The 23,836-nt window shown below is 41.2% G+C and overlaps 1 protein-coding gene across 4 annotated transcripts; it reads left to right on the top strand.

Moving 5' to 3' along the window:
• Positions 1-2,754: 2,754 nt before the first annotated feature.
• Positions 2,755-17,440, top strand: UBXN2B (UBX domain protein 2B). 4 transcript variants are annotated; one of them, XM_083450277.1, is made up of 10 exons: positions 3,553-3,642; positions 3,682-3,723; positions 5,562-5,665; positions 6,225-6,275; positions 8,681-8,846; positions 10,121-10,207; positions 11,765-11,874; positions 13,583-13,720; positions 16,274-16,435; positions 16,612-17,440. In XM_083450277.1, the coding sequence occupies exons 3-10, from the start codon at positions 5,592-5,594 to the stop codon at positions 16,772-16,774; spliced, it is 951 nt and encodes a 316-aa protein (XP_083306403.1). In that variant the 5' UTR covers positions 3,553-3,642; positions 3,682-3,723; positions 5,562-5,591; the 3' UTR covers positions 16,775-17,440. The 4 variants fall into 4 exon arrangements, with proteins under 4 accessions (XP_083306400.1, XP_083306401.1, XP_083306402.1 ...); XM_083450274.1 differs by lacking the exons at positions 3,553-3,642; positions 3,682-3,723 and adding an exon at positions 2,755-3,472; XM_083450276.1 differs by having other exon boundaries at positions 3,532-3,723.
• Positions 17,441-23,836: the final 6,396 nt, after the last annotated feature.

Here is a 23,836-nt window from a genome sequence, read left to right as displayed (position 1 = left end):
CAGGAAAACAGAAAGAAAAAAAACTGACTGATAAACTGAGCTCAGAGGCAGGAGATATATTACCCACCGCTGAGTATATGACCTTGAGTCTCACATGACTGGCCAGATTAGTGACCCATAAAGCTCACAATCCTTAACATACCAATCCTTAAGAGCCCCACTGTTTCTTCTCAAGCATGTGTGTGTGTGTGTAGACTTTGCAGCTGGCTCTGGAGGAAGGGAAGGCAGGTACATTTAGCCAATGGGGCCAGACATCTTCCCCGACCTAAAGAAGACCCCTGGGAATGATGCTATGTCATGACAGAGCCCTCAAGATCCCACCAATTTTGGCAGTGGTGGAAAGAAGAAAAAAGAAAGAAGAGCAGTTCAGCGCACTGGTGGGGATGTGAACTGCCCTCACTGGTCATGAAATTGATTGTTTGATGAGTGGGTAATAGTTACCTATTCCTGAGTAGATCTGCTTGGATCAAATGAGGGCCGGGTGGCTGTGCCATGCGTGTGTGTGCATGTGTCATAACCACTTCAGTTGCTCACACCCAGCCTTGGAGGGTTGCCCAAGTGTAAATTCATCCCTTATGTCAAGAAATGTTCGCCACTCCAGCTTTAGTTTTAGCATGGTCCATTTATGGGCATCATCTGCTATAAAGGAGCCTTTAATTGTTCATTTCAGCCTGAAGTGTCTGGAACATCTTTTCCCAACCCTATTGGAAAAGCTCTAAGTAACAGAGTCCTCAGTCTGAAATATTTGCTATTTAGCACCTTTTTAATATTCCACATAGAGTTTATATTTCACTTGAGCCCAATCACAAATCTTGGCGTTCTTAGGGGTAGATGACATGAAGAGTTTTGTGAGTTTCTGCCACTAGGTAAATTTGGTGTTCACTTAATGTCCTTTAAGCAATTCAAAAGGCAATTTTCCTGTAAAAGAATAAGGAGTAGTTTAATAAGCAAACAGTTATGCAGATAGCCTCTTCCCATGGTTGTTGCTGTGAATAAGACCGTTGCATACTCTCTTTTTCTTCTGTGTTCATTCTTCATCTAACCCATTCCCTGCTCTTGATTGTTTTGATACTAGCAGACAAACAATTGTAACCACAGCTGCTTCCCACTATGGTTTGGGTGTTGTCTTGATGCAAATGAAAGGAGGCAGGGAAGTTACGGCTGCCTTTGCCTCCAGAGTGCTTAATGCATCAGAAAAGAACATGTTCTGTCATTGAAAAAGAGGCTCTAACATGCTTCTGGGCAATGTAACACTTCAGGACTTTCTTGTGATATAAGGTTAACATTTATCACACATAGTTCAAGTCAAGCAACCTCAAGAATAGGTAAGCAGATCATCAGACTTAGGGACTTCTATTTCCAAATTGATCATCTCCCAAACATTTGGACTACCACTGCAGATTGATTATCCTGTGTTCTGATTTTAAGCCAAGAGGGCATCAAATAAGATGCGGATGAAGCATTGGTAATTAAACAATAGCCTCATCCACCCAAGGGGCGAGTATACCTTCAGAATGGAAAGTAGCCCTGACCAAGAGCCTATTGATCTTATATAAGCAAAAGATAGTAATGCAAAAAGAAGCTATCCAGACCTCTGAAATCATACGGGCAAGTAGCAAGTGAATTGTGCCTCCTCAGTGAGATTTGAAAAATTGAGAATTGAGTAATTCCAACATTTCCACAAGCAAGATTAATTAATGTGGTCCATGGAGATCACATAGGCATGTCTAACTAAAAGATGAAATAATCAAAGCATCTGGTAGCCAGGGATGAACAAAATCGTTGAGGAAATAATCAGGAACTGTATTGTGCCTTATGTGATAAATTTTAGGTGATGTTCACCACTCCATTAATTCCATTAATTCCAACAAACCGTGGGAAATATTAGCTTAAGATATAATGGAACACTTTCATGACCAAACTGCAAAACAAAGATGTATTATCATGATGGTGATTTACTATTACAAAAGGGCAGAAGTTTCATTTTCTGACAAAATTGCTAGACATAATTAAGTTTATGTCTGCAATCTTTCCAGAGAAGGTCCTCTCAAGGAATTAGTGTCTGGCACAGGTCGACAGTTTATCTCATTTGAAATGGGATACACTTCTGCAACAATGAAATAAAACACAGAACTTTTTTCATGTCTGAAAAGTGTCCCCATGCTAGTAGTATCAGCAAAGGCATGGGAAATCAGCTATCAGTTATTTGCAATACAGGATCCACTATTTTGGGCCAATTTCCTCTGGATTTCTCTGTCCCAATAGTTAAATGCCTCTCTGTGAAACACCCCCTTTCCCCTTTGCAATGTGTCCCTTGCAGTCCAAGATAGCAGTAAAATATCAATTTATTTTAGGAACGGAAGCCTCCATAACCTGTTGGGTGCCTATCTGACGTTTTTCAGTGAGTACTAACAACATCTATAGTACAAACAGACCAAAACCAACATGGTGTAATGGTGTATTGAACCACCAGAATTTGAATTGGCAAATATGTAGTCTTATTTTCAATGAGCCATAGGAAAAACAAACATGGTAAAGAAAAAAGTAAAATGGGTCAACACCTTCAGCCATTTAAGTGCTATTTCAGCACCACCTAGTGGCAAACTGTTTCTCTGTAAAAAGGGTTTAAAAAAGATAGATGCAAGATATTGTATTGGAGAGAAATGATAGCAGTTTACAAAAAACAGAAAAATTATCAATAAAAACCGTTTAAAATAACAATATAAAACATTTGCAAAAATAATTAAAATCAACGATCAGCTAAAAACCAGTTTATAGCACTTGTCAACATTCTGTACGTCTGAATAGACTTGCCTAAACAAAAATCTTTTCAGCAGGCACCGAATACAGTGACGGCACCTGCCGGACGTCAATAGTCAAGGGAGTTCTAAAGCGTGGGCACCGTCACACTAAAAGATCAATTTCTTACAAGTGCAGAACGAATATTCTGTGGCACCTGCAGCAGTGCCAGTTTCGCAGATCGAGGTTATGGGGCGAAAGAATAATAATTATCATTATCCCTTAACCGGAAGCAAGATTGGTCGCTGCACCCTTTTTTTTTTTTTTTGGTTGGCACCACCTGACCCGATGAAGAGGGACGGGGCAACGAACGCAGACTGCGCACGCGCACACGGCACGGAGTGGGGCCAGAGTTCGAGGCTTAGCGAGGGGCGCGCGAAGAAGTGGTCCAGCTCCTGAGATCTCGTTGCCATAGCTACACGCGCTGCCGGAAGTGCTCCTCCATGGTCCCGCCCAGCTCCCCGAACCTCTCCGTAGCGCAGAGCTCAGGCTCCTGGGAGAGGCTCCTTGGCCGCTGAAGATGGCGGACGGCGGTGCGAGCGCCGAGCAGGAGCAGCAGCAGCAGCAGCAAGAGAAGGCGGAGGACGAGGATACAGGACCCGGCACGAGCGGGATGCGGCGGGAGAAAGGGCCCCGTGGAAGCGGGCGGCCCCCTACCGTCAGGGACCTGCAGGTACGGGGAGCGGAGTGGGGCGGGCGAGAGAGCCGCCGGTGTCGCCTCCCCTTCCTGGGAGTCGCTCCGCCTCGAAAACCGACGGTGCAGGTGCTCCAGAATGGCCCGCCAGGGTTGTGTAAGAGAGCAAGCCAGGAACTGTCGCTTTCTGGGAGAGTTTATAGCAAGCAGGCATTTTTTCTTGGCAGCCGCCGGGTGCTGTCCCCGCACCTTCTTTTCCTCGCAACTGATGGCGACACGCCTTGCCTTAGGTAAAACCTCCGCCGATCTCACCGTGTTGCCAAACACGGGTTGTACCGGGGGGGACTGTTAAATATAGGTTAAGAGCTGGAAATGTCGTTTCCTCATCACTCCCTAGTGAAATGAAATCGCATGGGGAAACTGCTCTGACAGTGCATTCCTCTGCATTTCTTTTCAAAAGTAATTGTCGCTGAGCTCAGTGGGGCTTGCTCCCAGGTAAGAGTGCATCAGGTTTTGGCTGGGGATATTTGCCTCAGCAATTCAAGTTTGTGTGTGCTTTTTTTGCACACCAGGTCAGACTCCAGGAACGATTTTACGAAATAAATCAAGGTAACCATATAGAGTTGCCTGTTGATGTCAGAATCTCATATCTAAAGTCTCAAACTGTGATATGTTATTTGTGGCTTCACAGTTCTATGGAGCATTAAAATGTTTATGAAAAACATGTTCTTGCCCTAAATTTTGTGCCTTCACCCTGAAGCAGCTTGTCATTGAAATGGCATCTGCCTCTCTTCATATAAATGTTTGTTGTTTCTAATCCAGATTTTAAAAATCCATTGCAGTGAAACATCAATACTCGGGGAAATTAAACTATAATACTTTAGGTTTTCTGTGTAGAAACAAACCACATAGCAGCATTTTTCTTTGTTTAATTTTTGCTTCTTGTTCTTTGGGCCACTTGTATTGATATTAATAAGATTTATTATGTAAATTACATGCAGCTTTTTTACTCTCACATCTTTGCCAAGTGCAAACCCACATCCACCATTCATTGAAAACAACAGAGAGGGCAAAAATACACATGCAAAAATACAGCAGGGACATATCTGTGTACTTTTATAATCATGAAGTTAATCTTCATAGGCTTTAAATCAAAAAGTATTTTGATAATTGCCTAGTTCGTGAGCTGGGATAGCTCAGTCAGTAGAACTTGAGACTCTTAATCTCAGGGTTGTGGATTCGAGCCCCACATTAGGTGAAAGACTCCTGCATTGCAGAGGGTTGGACTAGATTGCCCTTGTGGTCCCTCCCAACTACAATTTTATGATTCTATATAGCAAAGCTCATAATATTTCTGCCTCTTGCTTGGACTTCAGTATATATTCTATAATAATTGCTTAGACATATCATCAACTTCCACTGTGTCTACAGCAAGAAATGAAACCTGTGGCCCTCAGATATTGTTGGACCATTGGCCCCACCCAGCATAGCCAATGGTCATGGAAGATGAGAGCTGTAGTCCCCAGTTCCTGGTCTAGAAGTCAGAAGAAGTTGGCCTAATTTGCTTGTCATGTTAAACCATAGTTTAAAACAAACTATGCTGAAAACAAACCATAAGCCCAACGTTAGACAGCACCACACTTGTGGTCAGCAGGAGTGAGAAGAAGCACCATGCACCAACATGCTTCTCTTTCATTTATATTAATTTAAAAATGGTTTTATGTAATATGTGAGCTAGATCATTGTGTCTAAGCACATGCTTCTTGTTCACTTATTACATTATCCTTACTATACTGTTTTATTCTGAAAGTAAAATCATGTTCAGTCATATAAGGAAAGGATTTATAGCTGTCATGAAGAAATGTTATTAATTGTTGTGCTATCAAGTGTTGCTCTTTTGTGACATTAGTAATTTTTACTTGGCAAACAGCTGTTCTTTCAGCATGTGATTGGGGGAAAAGGTTATTTTTTAAAAAATAGTTCTCATAACCATGCCTACCCAATGATCTGCATATTTAACCGGTATGAATTAGTCACCTCTCTTTTAAAAGAGAACTACATGTAGAATACATGTAGTTAGTTTTTTTGGTCTGTAGACATTGACTAAAGCATCTGGTTTTTGGTATAGCTGGCATTGGCTGGATTGTATGAAGATGAAATGAAAAGACAACCGTCTCATTCTGAGAAACCAACAGCTGGAGTGAGCAGTCATCCGAGATTACCAGTGCAAAGGTAAATAAGGGCTTTTATTATTTTTATATGACACTGTCAAACAGTTCAAATTAACTGTGATAGTTCTTATAAGTGTGCATTTCAAAAATGCAAATATTAAGCAAGCATTTTAAAAATGTAAAGGAATCTCTTCCTAAATCCCTGAAGACTCAATCCTATGTACACTTGTATGGGAGTAAATTCCATTGTGCACAGTGGTACTTTCTTCCAAGAAAATGTGCATTGGATTGCAGTGTGAGTTGCTGTCTTTCATCAGGGAACCAAAGGGCCATGGAGAACCTTCTACATAAGCTCTACTGAAATGCATGAAAGTTGATGAGCAACACTGGGGCAAGGTGATTATAATATAAAATTTGTTGTAGACTGGTTCTTGTACAGCATTTGCATGCTATTCCTTTATTATAGCAAGAGTCTTCTAACTTAGATTTGACTGTCACAACCTATGAACTCTACAGAGGTTGGATATCACAAATTTATTTTCAATATAAAAAAAAAATTAAGATTGGTGGTGTAAAATTAATGGAAGTTTAAATGAATATTTCTTGGCTGACTTCTTCAGAAGCTTGCGAACACCAGAAAGAAGTATGAGTGATGACAAGGATAACAAAAGGTACCATAAAATAAGCATTTAATTGATTTATAATATTCATAAATAGTGTGTTTAAGTTTTATGTTCCTTTTCCCCTTGAACTTTTCTTGTCTTTTTATTATTGTTGTCATCATCCCCAGCTGTAATAATACAGTGGTACCTCGGGTTACATACACTTCAGGTTACATACGCTTCAGGTTACAGACTCCGCTAACCCAGAAATAGTGCTTCAGGTTAAGAACTTTGCTTCAGGATGAGAACAGAAATAGTGCTCCTGCGGTGCGGCAGCAGTGGGAGGCCCCATTAGCTAAAGTGGTGCTTCAGGTTAAGAACAGTTTCAGGTTAAGTACGGACCTCCAGAACGAATTAAGTACTTAACCCGAGGTACCACTGTAGTTGTCATCCTCAATTGTTGCGGATCCTCTCACATTGAACGTGGGGTTAATATCATAAGCTAACATGAGAAGAGACAGTGGAGGTATAATGGCTTTGAGGGCTTCCACAAATTAGTCTAATCCTCTTCTAAAGTCATCTAAGTTGGCAGCCATCACTACCTCTTGTTTGAGTGAATTCCACAGTTTAACTGTGCTGTGTGAAAAAGTACTGTCTTTTGTCTATCCTGAGTCTTCCAGCATTCAGCTTCATTGAATGGCTGAGTTTTCATAAATCATGCACAATTTTATGCCCACCCACTCCCGGCATATTTGACTATTTTTCTTGAAAACAAAACAAAACTCCCAAATGCTGTAACCTCTCATCATGGAGTCGTTACTCTTAAGTTTGACTGGGTGCTCTGCAAGACACCCTTCCAACTCTTTTGATTCTAAAAGATGATGCTTTTTCGTTAGTAGGAAATGGTGACAGGATAGGTGGTTGTTGGCATCTGTCTGTGTTGAAAGACAATGGAGTTCTCGTCCGGGGGTGAAATCAAATCACTGGAGAATCACAGCGCCCGCTGTGGCTGCAGAGACTGGTAACTTGTAACTGCTGCCTCTTGCATTGTTTTTGCTGAGTTAGCAAGCCTGGGCAGTGTGTATGGAGAGCTGCTCAGACAGCAAGGCCTCCCTCTCAGCCTCACTAATGTGGTCCAAAGGAAAGCAGAGCAATACATTTGGCACCAGCTTGACTGCAGGGGTTGCTAGAAGGAGGCATACAAGATGCCATCCAACTGTCTTAGGAACTCCGTTCCATATTTTTTTAGAGTTTACTCCTTAGCCTTTTCTTCCTCTGAAGATGCCCCATAAGGCAGCAGGTAGAATAGGTTATACACTCAGTCTTTATTTCTAAAATATGCTTCCTTAAACCAACATCCAATATAAGATGCACATCTTACATGTTGGAGGTATAAAATCTAAATATGAAATAATTAGTCTAATTTTTCACCTTTCTACGGTGTTTTGTTTTTGTGTGGTTTTCGTCTCTTTGTCCCTGGGGAAGTTTTTTCAAGAGCATGTCTGTGGGCCATATATGAAATCTCAATTGCATCTTGGAACCTGACACAGGTGCAAACACCCAGTCATGATTTTTACTTGCTGTCAGATTTCTCTAGTTCTTCAGCAGCAACCTGTGCCCAATCACTTAGTGTTGCTGAGGATCTTCTGGTCTTCAGAAAACTTTGAGGACGGATGGGGTTCAGGGAATTCCCTTGTGTGAAGCTCCCTTCTATTTGTGCCAGGGTTGTGTGAGAACTTAAGAGTAGTCCTGCTGAATCAAAGCAAAGAGGTATCCAGTGCAGCATTCTGTTTCCACAGTGGCCAGGCAGATGCCTGTTAGAATCCCAGAAGTAGAACACGCAGTAGCTCTCTACCACGTGGTCCCCAGCAACTCAGATTCAAAGGCATATTGAATGCACCCTATTATTTTTATGAATATCTGGACATCTTAAAGAAGTACAGATAAATTTGGAGTTCCTGACTGTTTCCAAACTCTCTCAATCTTTTAACAGCACATAAGCTGTAATGTGGTTCTAATCAGAATATGAAAAAGTCAGGAAATTAAATGGTATGGGATGGTGGCTTTTGTTAAAATGAAGATATTAACCAGAATAATATTTTTTCCTAACATTACCTGGTAAGGTTCTTCCAAAAATATTGATTCCAACATGAAGTGAAAATAATTCCAATATAAGGCATTAAAAAGCTTCAGGGATTAGATATTGTACGTAAAAATAAAAACTTGATTTCTAAATTAAAAACTATATTTACTTGTTGAAGTTATTAAATGTCTATCTTGCCCTTTCTCCCAAAGGAAGTTCCCGACCCAGAGAGCATACAGTTGAAAGCAGGGTGGGACAACCCAAGGCACTTTCCCATCTGAAACAGAGTCCTGATTCTGGCACTGCACAAACTAATGTACTTCTGTTTGAAAATTTCTTAATACTTATGACCAACAAATGCTGTTTGCTTTCTTTCTTTTTTTAAAAAAAGATTTTATTCAGGTGATTCAGAATACAGAGGGCTCAGTGTTGTTGCCTCATCCAATAATATAGCATCCAGTAAAATTGTCGCTGAACTTTTCAAAGAAGCAAAAGAACATGGGGCAGTCCCATTAGATGAAGTATCAAGAGCATCGGGGGATTGTCATAAAGCTAAAGTGAGTACCAGTACATGCAATCATTTTTTATGGGAAAAGCGCAATTGTTTTAATGCAAAAGTGCTTTTATTTAACAAGTATAGCACTTGATTCCTTTTTAAAAATTATTTTTAATTACTTTCATTACAAAATGTGAGCTGAATTTAGAGAGGCAGCGGGTAAAGTGTACTCCAATTCATAATATTTGCCTGCTTTAAACCGCTTTTCTGCCAGACAGGAATTGACAGCAATTAACACTAGATGCTAGTGTCCCAGGTTGGGAGGTTATGGGAGAGGGTCATGTGAAAAGAAAAGGTGCGGCTCCAGTATCTTTTGTACTGAAAATAGTATGGAAACACTGCCTACAACTGAACACAAAGTCTAAACTAGTCCACATGATATGGTAAATATCACCTTAGCAACTACTAGCCATTTCATTACATTGAACAAAATGAAAGCCACTGGATGTGGTAGTTGGTGACCACCCCCAGGTTCATGTTCAAACTGGCACATGTCCCTGACAACTACTTTTCATACTTTGCCTGAGTTGAGCCATTGCACCAGCCCATACTATATGCTAACCATTATTTAGAACTCACACCAGGTTGCGGATTCGATTCCCCCTACGGGCCAGCTGCCTACTCCTGCATTGCAGCTGTGTTGGAGTAGATGATCGTCAGGGCCCCTTCCAATTCTGCTATTCTATTCTATGATTTATTAATTTCCAGATATCCAACAAACAAGCCATAATTTAGAGCTGCTTGTCTGCTTTTTGTTTTTCTATCTGCTTAGCACTTCTTAGATCTACTCCTATCTCTGTGGAACAGGAACTTCTGGAGGTGTTGTGAAAGCTGGGACACTGGTTTGCTTTTCAGTTTGAGCATCATGCCAGAGCATACTTTGCAATCCCACTTCAAACTATGCTTTCAGATCCTGTTTTACTGGTTGATCAAAACGACATCATTTGGCATGCTTGAGTTTTTCCTGTGTGCTATAGGAAATTACTTTCTGCTCACCAGAAGAGAAGCGTGTCACTATCTATAAAAATATTGTTTTGAGTTGCTTATTACTTAATTTATATGAAGATTAAACCAGTTGTCACTGACTTTTGCCAAATCTCTCCCCCCCCCCCCGGTGAAGACTTTCTTTCTAAGCTGCAGGGTGCATTTTTTACAAAGTATTTACTTAACTAAATAGTGATCTGTTAATATTACTAGTAGTCAGTTGGTTTAAAATAAATGCAAGTAGTTACTGCAGCTCTATAACTCAGACCTGTATTTTAAATATTTTATTAGTCATTTTCTGGTGGTGGATACAGATTGGGGAAGTCAACGATGAAGCGCTCTGAATATATCTATGGAGAAAATCAGTTTGGACAAGATGTAAGTATAAATACGATGAACATAATTTCTTGTTACATGCAAGAGATAATTAACTTTAGGAACCCTGTCTGTGTAACATATGACATACCCAACTGCAAGAGAAATTCCTGATAGCTTGTTCCTTATATCATCAATATATACCTAAATAATTTTATAGAACCATAAGTTTCATTTGACAATAATAATTTTTTGAACTCCAATGATGCAAAAACAAATATTTTAAAGGGAATGTAATTATATCTGTACTAGGGACTCAGAGTTTTAGAGTGAGTTAGGGGAAAGGAATCAAGGTGCTTCTCTTATCGATCTGAGCTCCTATTTGAATAAAAGCTTCACTTTAAGTGATATGTCCAAAATATAAGATCTTAGTCCTTAAGCCAATGTATATGAAGTGAAAAATACAAAGTGATTCCCTCTAACTCAGGGGTCAGCAAACTTTTTTAGCAGGGGGCCGGTCCACTGTCCCTCAGACCTTGAGGGGGGCCAGACTATATTGGGGGGGAGATGAACGAATTCCTGTGCCCCACAAATAACCCAGAGATGCATTTTAAATAAAAGGACACATTCTACTCATGTAAAAACATGCCCATTCCCGAACCATTCGCGGACCGGATTTAGAAGGTGATTGGGCCGGATCTGGCCCCCGGGCCTTAGTTTGCCTACCCATGCTCTAACTAGACATCATGCCGTATTTGTGGTTTCTTCTGAATGAACAATAGAATACATTACCATGTGTTGCCTGACCACATCATGGTTTGCACTAGCAAATACCATCCCATTGTCTTCCTTGTTGGTTAATATTTCATAAGGGCAGTGAGGATTCATGTGTGAGAATTCCCATGCAGTGAAGAGAGTGAGGCAGTCCTTGCTCATAAAGAGCTACAGAGGCACAGCAGAGCTCTTCTGGACACTGAGTTGGAGCTAATGTGTCTTTGATTACATTCTGATGGCATAAATTCATAGGCAAGTGCAACACATTCCTTTTAGACTATGGGTTGAACCCAATGTTAGTTCTACACATAGTACGCATAGTAGATGCATTGAAATTAATGGACATAACTCACTTGGGTCCATTACTTTTAATGGGTCTACTTTTTGAAGGCAGCCCTGTTTAGGGAAGCTTTTAATGTTTGATGGACTATTATATTTTAATACTTTGTTGGAAGCCGCCCAACAATACTATTCTTATTACAGTGGTAACTTGGGATGTGAATGGGATCTGTTCCGGAGCCCCGTTCGCATCCCGAACAGAACGCAAGACGCGACGGCGCATCTGCGAAGCACCACTGCGTATTGACGGTTTCCCGTAGGAATGCATTGGCGGTTTTTAAAAAAAGGCGCAAGACGTTTCGTCTTGCGAAGCAAGCCGATAGGGAAATCCGTCTTGCGAAGCAACTCAGAAAACGAAAAATTCTTTCATCTTGCGAGTTTTTCGTCTTCCGAGGCATTCGTCTTGCGAGGTACCACTGTACTGGAAAACAAACCAAGATGAATATAATGATCAAACATCTGGTGTTACTTTTTTACATTTTCAAAGTACATCTGATTTATTCATAGGTTCAAATTTTACTTAAACTGTGGAGGAACGGTTTTAGTTTAGATGATGGAGAGCTGAGATCATACACGGATCCAGTGAATGCAGAGTTCCTTGAGTCTGTTAAAAGAGGGTAAGTTTATGGTATTTGTGGCTATAGGAACACATTGCTTCCAGTGCAGTGGAAGAAACTGCAGCTGGAGAGGAAATCCAAGAAGCCTCAGTAGCTAAGTATAAGTTCTAGGGTCAATTAAAGAGATGCTGCTTGGTTTGGAACACTTCCTTTTCCACAAGGTCTTCTGTTTTAAGTTGATGGCCTTAGCAGTACCTAGGCAAGGCTTCAGTGGTACCCTAGACAGATCCATGCAGGAATCAGGCTAGATCATAAGACCTGAGCTCAGATATTGTTTCAGCAACCAAGTCTCAAATAGAGCTGCAGCTTCTATTTTGTCTGCCTTTGAAGAGAGGAGCATCTTAATTTATAGTGGCCTAGTTTGCTTTAGTAGTAATTGGTGGAGCGTAGGAGGCTGTGGGTCCACTAGGCCAGAGGTTGGGAAACCTCAAGCCCAGGGGCTGAACGTGGCCCTCCAGGCCTCTGTCTCCATCCCCAGGCTGTGTCCCATACCAGCCCCATTCCTCGCCCTCCTCAGGTGCTTTCTCCTGGTTGAAATGTGGCCTTGAACTATGATAATGCATCCTGCTTACCTGGATAAAGGGATAAGCCTCTTAGCTGCAATATAGCCTACTCTACAAAGGTGAGAGCTGCATCTCTTTTTTCCAACCTCACCCACAACTGGGATGCAGCTCCTTCAAGGTTGCCTATGAGGCAATGAAGCCCTCAGGCTGTAAAACGTTCCCCATTCCTGCACTAGGTCTTCTGAACTGAGTCTGAGGAAGGCAACATGGCTTCCTCACCCTGTAGAGGTATTGGCACAACCAGCTCTTCTGGTGAGGTGTTTCTGTTTGGCTGTTTACATCTTGAACTGGGAGCAATTCCCTCCCCAAATCTCCAGCTGAACTGCTTGAAGAAGAGTTTTATTTTTTTAAGAGTGAGAGATTGGTCTCAGGATCAGAGGGTTTAGCATTTGGAGCACTAGACCATTTTGATAAAGAAATGATAAATATTTAGGGAAGGGATGGTAATTTGCAACCAGCTGGCACCAAAAACAAGCTGTTTCCAGATCAAGGAAATAGATCACAATTACCAGGGAAGTCCATATATCCCATAAATGACATGTGAGGAAGCGTGTTTATTATATATGTTGCTTTATGGAAAGGGTTGGTTTTGATAGAGGACTTTTTGTATTGAAAATGTACCAAAAAGGATTTTCTCTTATTAGGGGCTGTATCATCCTCAGCCACTGAATAGGATATGAATACCCAGCTCTGTAACATGGTGATGACTCTTCTAGACAGTCTTTTATTTTCAGTCTGCGGCTTCAGCATGTAGCAAGTGAAGTACATATAATTTTGCCTTTCTTCCCCCGCCCCTTCCTGACCATAATTTTGCCTGTAGCATTTCTTATGTATGCCTGATTAACAGCACAATACTATACATGTCTACTGAAATTAAGTCTCTTTGGTTCTTATTCTGTGGTAAGCGTGTATAGGATTAGATCTTAAACAAGCCATTTTATCTGCATTGTGGAATGTATGTGCTGATAACAGAGAAGATTAGAGCATACTGGATCTGAACTATTGTTATCAATATTTAATATTTTAATGACATGAACCAGACAAAATTGAATGCTTTTCAGTTTCATCACTTGCTCTTCATGCTCTTGCATAAATCAATAAACTTGCTTAAATTGGATATTTTCCCTTTTGTTTCTGCTGTTAAGAGAGATTCCTGCAGAACTTCAACGTTTGGTGCATGGAGGCCAAGTTAATCTGGATATGGAAGACCACCAGGAGCAGGAATATGTAAGGCCTAGATTGAGATTCAAAGCTTTCAGTGGAGAAGGCCAGAAACTTGGAAGGTTAATTTTTTTTCAAAATCCTTGGTTTATAAAAATACAATTATCTTGTATTCTTGCCATTGATACAGTTGATGATTGGAATATAAAATACCAAAAGCCATTCTATTATCTTCCCCACCCCGCTGCTGAAAACCACATTACCTCAGAAATCTGTTGGGGACTTTATACCAGTAGTGAACAGGGCTCAGAGCTACAGTCAAACCTCAGTTCCCAAACGCCTCCCTTTTGGAACGTTTCGGCTCCCGAACACTAAAAACCCAGAAGTAAGAGTTCTGGTTTTTGACCGTTTTTCAGAAGCTGAATGTCCGACGGGGCCTCCACTTGAGTGCAGGAAGCTCCTGCAGCCAATCAGAAGCCGTGCCTCAGTTGTCAAACCTTTCGGAAGCCGAATGGGCTTCCAGAATGGATTACGTTCGACAACCACGGTTTGACTGTATTGCCCTCTTGCTCATGCAGACCCATGTCTGGCATGCATTCATTCCATTTTCTTTTGCCCCTCTTTTATCTGTGTCTCTCTTCCCCAACTACATCCTCCTTCTCACCTCTTGTTATCCCATGCAGCAATTAGACTGGAAAAATAGCTTCCACTGGCAGCTGTGAAACCTATTATTATTATTATTATTACTTTGCCTATCTGCCATGTGGGGGGGGGGGCTTAACACTCTCCTCCTTGTGTCTCCTCACAAGGGTCTCTCCCTGCCCAACAAACAGCAATTCATTGCTGAGTGGAAGGGGAGGCAGGATGAAAGTGTAGGCCCTGCTGACTACATCTGGCCTACAGGCTGCAGGTGCCCCACCCCTGCTATAGGTCTTCTGCATGCTATGCAGGCTATATGCTTCTCACTTGCCACCCCATTCCAACAGTTTGTTTTAATCTTTTAAGTTAATCTTAGCATTTGTGTTTGGTTACCTTACAAAAGCAATTAGACTAAGGATGCTCAGTGGGACTGAGTAAACATGCATAAGATTGGGCTGTTCCTCGTTTGGAGCTTTTTTCCTCCAAGCTAATGGTAATTATATGCCTGGTATTGCTAAGTGAAATACATTTCAATTGCTCTGCTGTTTTAAACTGGTTTCCTTTATTATTGAAGGCTGGCAGGTTATGGATGTTGGGTTGGATCTAGATTTCCCTGGAGCAGAGTTCTGCTTCAAGGACACTGCTGGAGGAAAAGGACTAGGAATTTATTTTGTCAGTTTCTTCTTCCTCTTGAAAAACTGTTCCAGAGGATTGGAACTATGTTGTAAGTATAGTGGTACGTCGGGTTACGAACTTAATTCATTCCGGAGGTCCGTTCTTAGCCTGAAACCGTTTTTTACCTGAGGTACCACTTTAGCTAATGGGGTCTCACACTGCCGCCGCGCCACTGCACGATTTCTGTTCTCATCCTGGGTCAAAGTTTTTAACCTGAGGTACTACTTCCAGGTTAGCGGAGTTTGTAACCCAAAGTGTTTGTAACCCGAGGTGTTTGTAACCCAAGGTACTACTGTAGTTCTTGGAGCTGAAGAGGGAATTGATGAAAATTGCCTTCCCTCTGCTGGAATGGTAGTTCTTCCATTAACAGACAGAGCCTTTTTCTGTTTGCAGAAGGGCATGTCTGAACATCTTTTTATGGCTGTTGGAAGTTTACATATACTGGTCCTGAATATGAAATAGCAGTATGTTCTGTCAGTGTTGAGATTTCTTACTGCTTTCTGACATATTATACAATAATTGGCACTGTGCTTAATTACAAAATGCAATGTTAGAAGTGCGGAGAGGTGCAAAGAAGAGCTAATTTGTCCGTAGCTAGGGGGCGCAATTTGGACGGTTCTGCCAGGGGCGCAAGATCACCTAGCTATGGGTCTGGTGGTAGAGCATCTGCTTTGCATCCAGGACATCCCTGATTCAATCCTCAGCATCTCAGGGTACTGCTGACAAAGGCTACTGGTTTGAAACCCTAGAAAGCAGCTGTATATCAGTGTACACAGTACTGAGCTAGACGGACCAGTGGTCTGACTTGGCATAATAAGACAGTTATGTATGTTCTTATTTTATTTTATATTTTGTGAGTGTAGATTTACAGTGGTACCTCAGGTTACAGACGCTTCAGGTTACAGACTCCACTAACCCAGAAATAGTACCTCAGGTTAAGAACTTTGCTTCAGGATGAGAACAGAAATTGTGGCGCTGCAGCAACAGAAGACCCCATTAGCTAAAATGGTACCTCAGGTTAAGAACAGTTTCAGGTTAATAACAGACCTCCAGCACAAATTAAGTTCTTAACCTGAGGCACCACTGTACTTATAACCAGTCCCTTAAGCGACTGAAATGTTTTTAACATCCAGTTCAAATCCTTTTCTTTGTATTAAACAAATGCAATAGCACAAAATTTAACTAATTATGTTTTGATGAATTGTATGACAGCATTTTTAGAAGGCACCCTTGCACTCTCTTTGTAGACACATTCATTTGCAAGTAAGCCCCATTGACTTCAGTGGTACTGGTTGGCTTGTAGATAAAGTCTTTAACATTTCAACTGTCTTTCAGCTATTTCTCTTGTTTCTTAATTTTAGCCTTACACCTGAGATTGTCAGTACACCATCTTCCCCAGAGGAAGAAGAAAAATCCTTCCTTGATGCTGTGGTTCTGATCGATGACTCTGTGCCAACAACTAAGATTCAGATTAGGCTAGCAGATGGAAGTCGTTTAATACAAAGATTTAATCATACCCATAGGTAAGCTTAACTGTTTAACTGTACTGAAACATTGGATCTTAGTTCCAGATTATCACAACTTGTCATCTGAAGCTTATTGCAGTATTCAGAGCTGATGAGTGGTTTGTTTTTAAAGTGCAGAGCATATTGTATTGATCCAAAGACTAAAATCTACATTGTTATACTTTTGTCAATAGGATTATAGATATTCGGAACTTTATTATCCAGTCTCGCCCTTTGTTTGCCACCACTGACTTTGTGCTTCTGACTACATTTCCACACAAAGAACTTACAGATGAAAGCCTGACACTACAAGAATCAGATATTCTGAACACTGTGATTCTTCAGCAGCTAAAGTAAATCTTGAGCCTTTCAGTGCAATATCGCTTCTGTGAATGGATAATGTTGCATATTGTTCCTCAAAAATGCTTCCAAGGAGAAAGGGGAAAAAATGACAGAGGAAAACTAACTGTTTCCCACTTTAATGGATCAATTGGCATTTAGTACTGTTCTGTCTTCCAGTGATAATTCGTCTGAATTGGAATTCAGAGATATGCTAATAAATATTAATTGATTTTTGTATTCTTTCAAAACAGCCTGTATAAACTGGTGTGAATTCAAGTACTTATTTTATTGGGTGGGGGTGAGGTGGGGGTTGGGGGTAATTTATAAGGGTGCAGAAGCCATTTTTGTAGAAAGAGAAAGGGCCTCTTTTCTGGTAAGACTTGAACTGTGGAAGAATTTTATGCTGCATCAGCTAACAGCCATTAAGAATTTAGGGTTGCAATCCTATGCTCCTTTATTTGAGAGCAAGCTCATTGATCTCATTGGGATTTTCCTCTGAATAGACACTAACAGGATTGCACTATTTTATCAGCTGAGATATGTGTATGCCCCATCGTATGAAATATTGGAAATATTCTGTTCATAGGTTGTCTTCCACATATCTAGCATAATATAAACACATTCTTTAATCTAGTGCTAGTGAGATATTTGGCCTGTTGCGCAGCTCTTATGTCTGGGAATTCAACAATTTATGGTGGGACGCCACCGTCTCTGCTTAAATAGAAGTCCAATTTGCACCTTATCGTATTCAAATATCTGGCCAATATGTTGCTTAAAGTAACTTAAAGTTTTAACATAAAGACAATTAGACCGATATCATTTTTATACAGATTGTTAATAGTTGGCTTAATTTGAATCCTGAGACTCTTTTTAGAAAAGTAGTCTTTTTGGAGAACCTTTAGCTATATATCTCATGCTCAGTATTATTTGACTGATGAAAAATGGCACTTCCAGTATAGCTTGTTGCTGTTTTTCAAAGCAAAAATGAAGAAGGGGAATACATTAAGAGAAGTGTGTCTTACGTCAAAATTGGTGTGGGGGTTTTTTTTAACTATAAATATTTTTTCTGACTAATTTTGTGTTGGTCGACCATGTTTTTTGCCTTTTGATCTGTATAGCAGCTTCCCTTGAAATTCACACATGTATATATATATATATATATATATATGCAGGTTTTGGTGTCCTCGGGTGTCTTCCCGTGTAAAAGTTGGGAAGACACCCGAGGACACCAAAACCTGCATTCCTGTACCCGTGAAAATCTACGAAAACATATATATATATATATATATATACATTTCAAACAAATATTTGGAAAGGTTTAGTAGAACTTGGGGGAAGATTTTGTAAATCTAATGTCTGCATGATTGAACCAATTGCAAATTCTCCTGTGGTAATCAATAAAAAGAATGTTTTAACTATATGGCTTCTACATGTTTTTTATATTTCATTTTCTTTAAAAAAAAAGTGGAAATGTGCCTGTGTCTTGAATATGTGCCTGCTTTGAATCTGAGGAACAGGTAAGTGGAACCACAAGACAGCTAATGGGTTTTAAGTTAACTTTTTGAAGACAATGGTGCTTGTGTGTAACCCATTGTAAACCTAAGTGTTACCATTCAGATGAACTAGGTACATGCCCAAGATTCCATGCCCCAGGACCTGACACAAGGGTAGGACAAAGCCACTTCCGGCTTGCCCCAGGAGGTGGGGTTGTGGGCGTCATGCCCCCCCCCACGTGAGCGGGGGCTGGTTTAGCCCCCGCGAGAATAGGAATGGGAATCCCCGGGAATCCCGGGGGCTTCCCTCCCCAGCCAGCCAATCGGCTGGCTTAGGGGGCGGGGCTTGCCCCTATTTAGCGCCGGGGCGAGGAGGCTCGCCCTCCTTCTCAAGGCCTCCTACCCAAATATCACAATCATTTGGGCCTCGTTGATGGAAAGGCGGGTGTGGAGAGACAGCAGGTGCCCGATAGCCATGAATAGGGCCAGGAGAGCCCTGGATCGGGCGGTGGTGCGTAGAGTGGCAGCCCTGGGTGGAAAGGTGGTGGAACACCCGGGCATACGTTACAACAACGAGGCCCTCTACCGGTTTGATGGCGTGCATCTGTCTGATGCTGGGAATGATGTTTGGCTGATGGATGTAGCAAAGGGTATAGGGGATTGGTTTCAGGCATGAGAGGATTGGCGGCGAGCGTGTGCTCGTGTGGCAGTAGGCATTGGTAAGAAGGGGTTCAGAGGATGCGTGTGGGGGGGGAGGAACGCCATCACCTCCCCCCAGTGAACGAAGGGTGGTCCGTTAAAGGATTCCGGGGGGGCGTGGCCCTGTCCGAAGCCTATGGAGGTGTGGGGGACGAAGGCACGCCCCAGAGCGGAAACCGGGGGAGCTCCTAGCTGACGTGCCTCGGCGGGTGACTCCCCCACTAAGGTGTTAACCCTTCACCGTGTCTCCAGCAAATGGGCTGGAGCCGGATAGTCGGTAGGACCAATGCCTAAGCCAATGCCTCTCATTCCTGAATTCAATAAAGTTGTGGCCTAATTCGCCCATTTAACCTTATATCATGGTGTCTCGTGTCTTTAATTATCCTGGTGGGGGGAGGGAACTCGCCACGCAATATTGTGTGAGTGTGTGTGTAGAGGTCTGAGGCATTCTGCTGCTGCTGCTGCTGCTGCTGCTCCTAACATCGCCAAGTAAGATCTATTTTACTCCCTCTTCTGCCCATCCTCAGCCTACTGGTGCTTCTAAAGTGGGTAGAACCACCACCTCTCCCTTTTGCAATTCAAATTCCAGCCTTGGGGCTTTCTGAAGTACTTAGAATACAGCCCAGGTGCAGACACTTATAGGCTTGTGCTGTAATGTGATTGAGAGGAAAAGAAAGCAATGTTTTCAAATGGCTGCTTGTGGGGTGGAACTGAAGATAAATTTGGGTGAGATTCCTTAACTAATAAAGTGTCTGTTTCAATTGGGGATATTAAAACATTTTTTTAAAGCCCCATGCTAACTTGAGTAGGCATGGCCTGTAAAATGTTAGCAACAAGCTCGTTAACTTTTCAAACAGTAAAGCTGTGAAAACCAGTCATACTGGAGAATAGTCCCTTTAACTTTCCCTTTAAATTTTCGTCTCCACTCAAAGGCAGGCTAGGAGAAAGAAGCTTTTGTAAAGGGATGCAAACAGGTAAAAGCAGGCAGGACAGAAGCACCTTTAACATTTCATTTCTACTACAAGCCAAGCTGTGTGGTGAAGGCTGGAGATGGAGGACAGTGCAGGTAAAGTAAAGTTTTTGCTTTACATTAAGCAAAACAAAATCTGTTTTTCTAAGTCACTCACTAGATATTTTATTAATGTATTCATTTTGTTTAAATAAAAATAAGTGTGGTCTTCTTGGTTTAGCAGCCAGCAAGCTTCTCAAGAGGTCCTTACCTTGAAATAACCCTTGAGGCCTAACTTCCTACCTTTCTCGCTTACCAAAAGAGAACTTTTTTTACCTCATATGCCTTAAAGCATTTCTGGCTAAATTCATTTTGAGAGAATATCTTCATTATCAATTATTATAAGGCCTTTTGTTTTGGTCAAATACCAAAGTTAGAAATAATCCAAATTACAGCATTTGTGACTTGCAGAATTTGGTGTTCATGATTTCTTCTGAGCTAAACCTGGAGAAGATTAACTGATCAGTGAGGTAGTCAGGGATAGGAATTGTTAAGTAGCATTGGTCCCATGATTAACCAGTACTGCTTTACTTGGATTTAAGCCAGTCTACATGAAAAGGTGCCATCCAGCTTGGAGGCTGTTTTCAACCTTTAGTCTCTTGCAAAACCATTAATGTAGATGAACACAGCCCTTGTTAGTGCAATGAGCATAAAAAATTAAATAGAATTAACTTTAAATTAGGCAGGCTTTTTGGATAAGAAGGATATTTCAACTGAATTCTTGCTAATTATTTAACAACTTCAGTAGAATGTTGCATATTACTATCAATTTCAGTTTTTAATAAAGTTGATTTAGCATTCTCCCCTGTCAAAAGGGCCTCTTTGACATCTGTGTCAATGTGATTTCTTATTCCTGTCACAGTGCTACAGTGACATGAGAAGTTAGGTCAGCTGATCACCTCTCTGCCAAATACCTATTAACCATGAAACACTTTAAAACCACTGTCAGGGTACTTTAAATAAGCTGCCTACTAATGATGGGATATAATATGTGGCAAGTATGACTCTATGGGTGCTCATTCAAAAATATCCAGGAACTTAAGCTTGTGCTTTAAGATTGTACATGAAGCACATACACAGGAATAAATAGCACGAGAGAGAGAGAGAGCAATGCTTATAATTTCCTGCATGTCACTCCATGATTTTATTAGGTGACATGAAATGGCAGAATTCATAATCACGTTAGTGTGGTGCAAGATACAACACAGATGACTTACATGCTTTTGATACTAGGAAAATTCATGAGGAATTTAAAACATTTTAGCAATCTTTATATTCTCCAGTCCCTACAAATTAATCTGACACAAAAAAACTTATATCAGTTATTATCTACAGAACAAAATATCTTCCTAAATTCTAGAATTACTGAAGATGAAATCAATAAAACTTGTGATGGTGAGATCATCTCAAATAATTTTTCTTACAAAATTGTTGTCAACTCTTATAGACCAATCAATTTGTTAAATCAAGATAAAATCAAGATAAAAAAATTCATAGCTGTACAGTCATACCTCATGTTACGTCCGCTTCAGGTTGCGTGTTTTCGTCTTGTGTCCCGCAGCAACCCAGAAGTACCGGAATGGGTTACTTCCAGGTTTCGCCGCATGTGCAGAAGTGCCAAATCGCACTGCGCACCTGCACACGTGCGGCGCTTCGATTTGCAGGCTTTTCATGTTATGGATGGGCCTCCATAACGGATCCCGTCCGTAACACGAGGTACCACTGTACTTACTAATCACTTGAGTACAATCCTACCATCATTGGCCCATCAAGATCAAGTGTGGTATATTAAGGGTAGGCAAATATCAGATCCAATTCACAGACTATTAAATATTATATGGCATAGCAAACAACATGGAATACCTTTAGCTATTTTAAAATTACTGTAGATGCATTGAAAGCTTTTGATTCATTAAACTGTTCTTTTTAAACTGCAGCATTAGAATGGTTTCATTTTAGAAGTAGATTCTTAAAGACTATTCACAAAGTATATTATAAAAGCATAGCCAGCATTAGACTAAACGCCTTTGAAAATGGCTACATTAAAATTGGAAGAGGTACTAAACCAGGCTGTCGTCTTCCTATGGAACCTCTGGCAACAGCAGTGAGGTTTCATAGTAAGAATTCAGGCATTAAGTGTTCTGAAATGGTTGGTGTACAGCAGGGATGTCCAACCGGTCGACCGTGATTGACTGGACAATCCCCGGATGATGATTGCAGTTGATCGTAGGATCCCTATTGATCTGCAATAGTGATAAGCCCCCCCCCGGCCGTCGTTCAAAAGGGAGTTTTGCCAAGTAGTTTGAAAACGAAAATAGTTGTTACTGTTGCATCGTTTCTCTAGGCGAGCGATGTTTCCCCCCCCTCCCCCCGTAAAAAAAGCTCCTCCTCCCTAAAAAGCTCAACAACTTTGGCTTTGCCCTCCCCCCCTTAATGGGTAGATTGCAGTCTTTTGGGAGTTGGACGTGCCTAGTGTACAACATAAAAGTTTGTTTGCAGTTTATGTAGCTCTTTTGATTTCAGATCCAATTTCATCCATCACTAAAATTAAAACTTTATTAATTCAATATGGGCATCTATCTGGTTTCTCAGTCAAATACTCTGAAGTACATATTGACAATGTAAGCATTACATTCTAAGAATTCCTCAGTTTCAATCACCTGGCAACTGCGTGTGGCTCAATAATCAAGGTCTTTTTATATCTGTAAGGTGTTGCTTATATCTCTATGTCTTAACATAATATATTTTGTACTGTAATATTTCTGGGCATCTATTTAATGGAAATCACTTCTGTTCAAAGGTTCAAGGATAATTGATGGTTCCATTTACTATACAAGTGATTAAAGATACCTGGATTACTGAAGGCCCTTGACCAGTGCTAGTCAAGGCTATATTTTCAAGGCTGACTGTTTATACTCAAGGCTGACTGCTTATCAGCTAGCTACTGACAATACACATTATCTGGTATATTGTAAAATACATGTTCTTCTGTAAAGCTGATGTTGATAGCCTGAGGCTCAAACTACACATGACACGGTGGCAGATAGAAAGCAGAGTTGGGAGAAAAAGCAATGGGGCCTTCCTCACCTGAGGCCTCACATGTCTGATCCCAGAAGTGAATAAATCTGGGATAAAAGCACATAGGCAGAGGAGCTGCAGAGGCTTAAGCAGCAAGCAAGGAGAGTGTTCCTCACATTTCACCCACAATCCTCCTTTCTGATCTTTAAATTGGGGTGCCTATGTCATTGCAATAGATTCACGTTAAAAGCATGTGTAGTTTGAGCCCGAGTTAGGGTGGTGTAGTGGACAGGGTGTTAAATGTACAGCCGTACCTTGGTAGTCAAACGCCTCAGTTGTCAAACAAATTGGCTCCCAAACGTCGCAAACCCGGAAGTGAATGTTCCGGTTTGTGAACGTTTTTTGGAAGCCGAACATCCGACGTGGCTTATGCGGCTTCTGATTTGCTGCAGGAAGCTCCTGTGCCTTGGTTTTCGGACCGTTTCAGGAGTCAAATGGACTCCCAGAATGGATTAAATTCGAGAACCAATGTACAACTGAACCAGTGATGTGATGTGAAATGACAAAGAAAGCTAGAGTACTTCATTTTAAAGGAGAATGTAAGAACAGTAAGCTGTTGGAATGGAGAGAATCATTTGGACAGGGCCAGCCCAATACATTTTTGCACCTGAGGCAGACTACAAAATAGTGCCCCCCTCCCCGCCAGCGAAGAAGGGTTGAGGGAAAATACACCAGGAACAAGCAAGGAAAGATCTACATTGGGATCTGCTTCCCCTGTGGATTCTGCCACCTGAGATGGTCACCTCACCTTGCCTCCTAAGTGGGCTGGCCCTGCATTTGATACGAAGTCTGTGACGG

The sequence above is a fragment of the Podarcis tiliguerta genome (genome assembly GCF_965153285.1).
Source record: "Podarcis tiliguerta genome assembly, chromosome: 7".
NCBI lineage: Eukaryota > Metazoa > Chordata > Lepidosauria > Squamata > Lacertidae > Podarcis > Podarcis tiliguerta.
Note: the sequence above shows the minus strand (reverse complement) of the source record. Positions and strands in the feature narration are given on the sequence as shown.

Coding starts and splice junctions, on each gene's coding strand:
- UBXN2B (XM_083450274.1), top strand. CDS start 3,320: ATGGCGGACGGCGGTGCGAGCGCCGAGCAGGAGCAGCAGCAGCAGCAG. Junction 8,847..10,120: donor GGGATTGTCATAAAGCTAAA/GTGAGTACCAGT, acceptor ATATTTTATTAG/TCATTTTCTGGTGGTGGATA. Junction 10,208..11,764: donor AAAATCAGTTTGGACAAGAT/GTAAGTATAAAT, acceptor ATTTATTCATAG/GTTCAAATTTTACTTAAACT.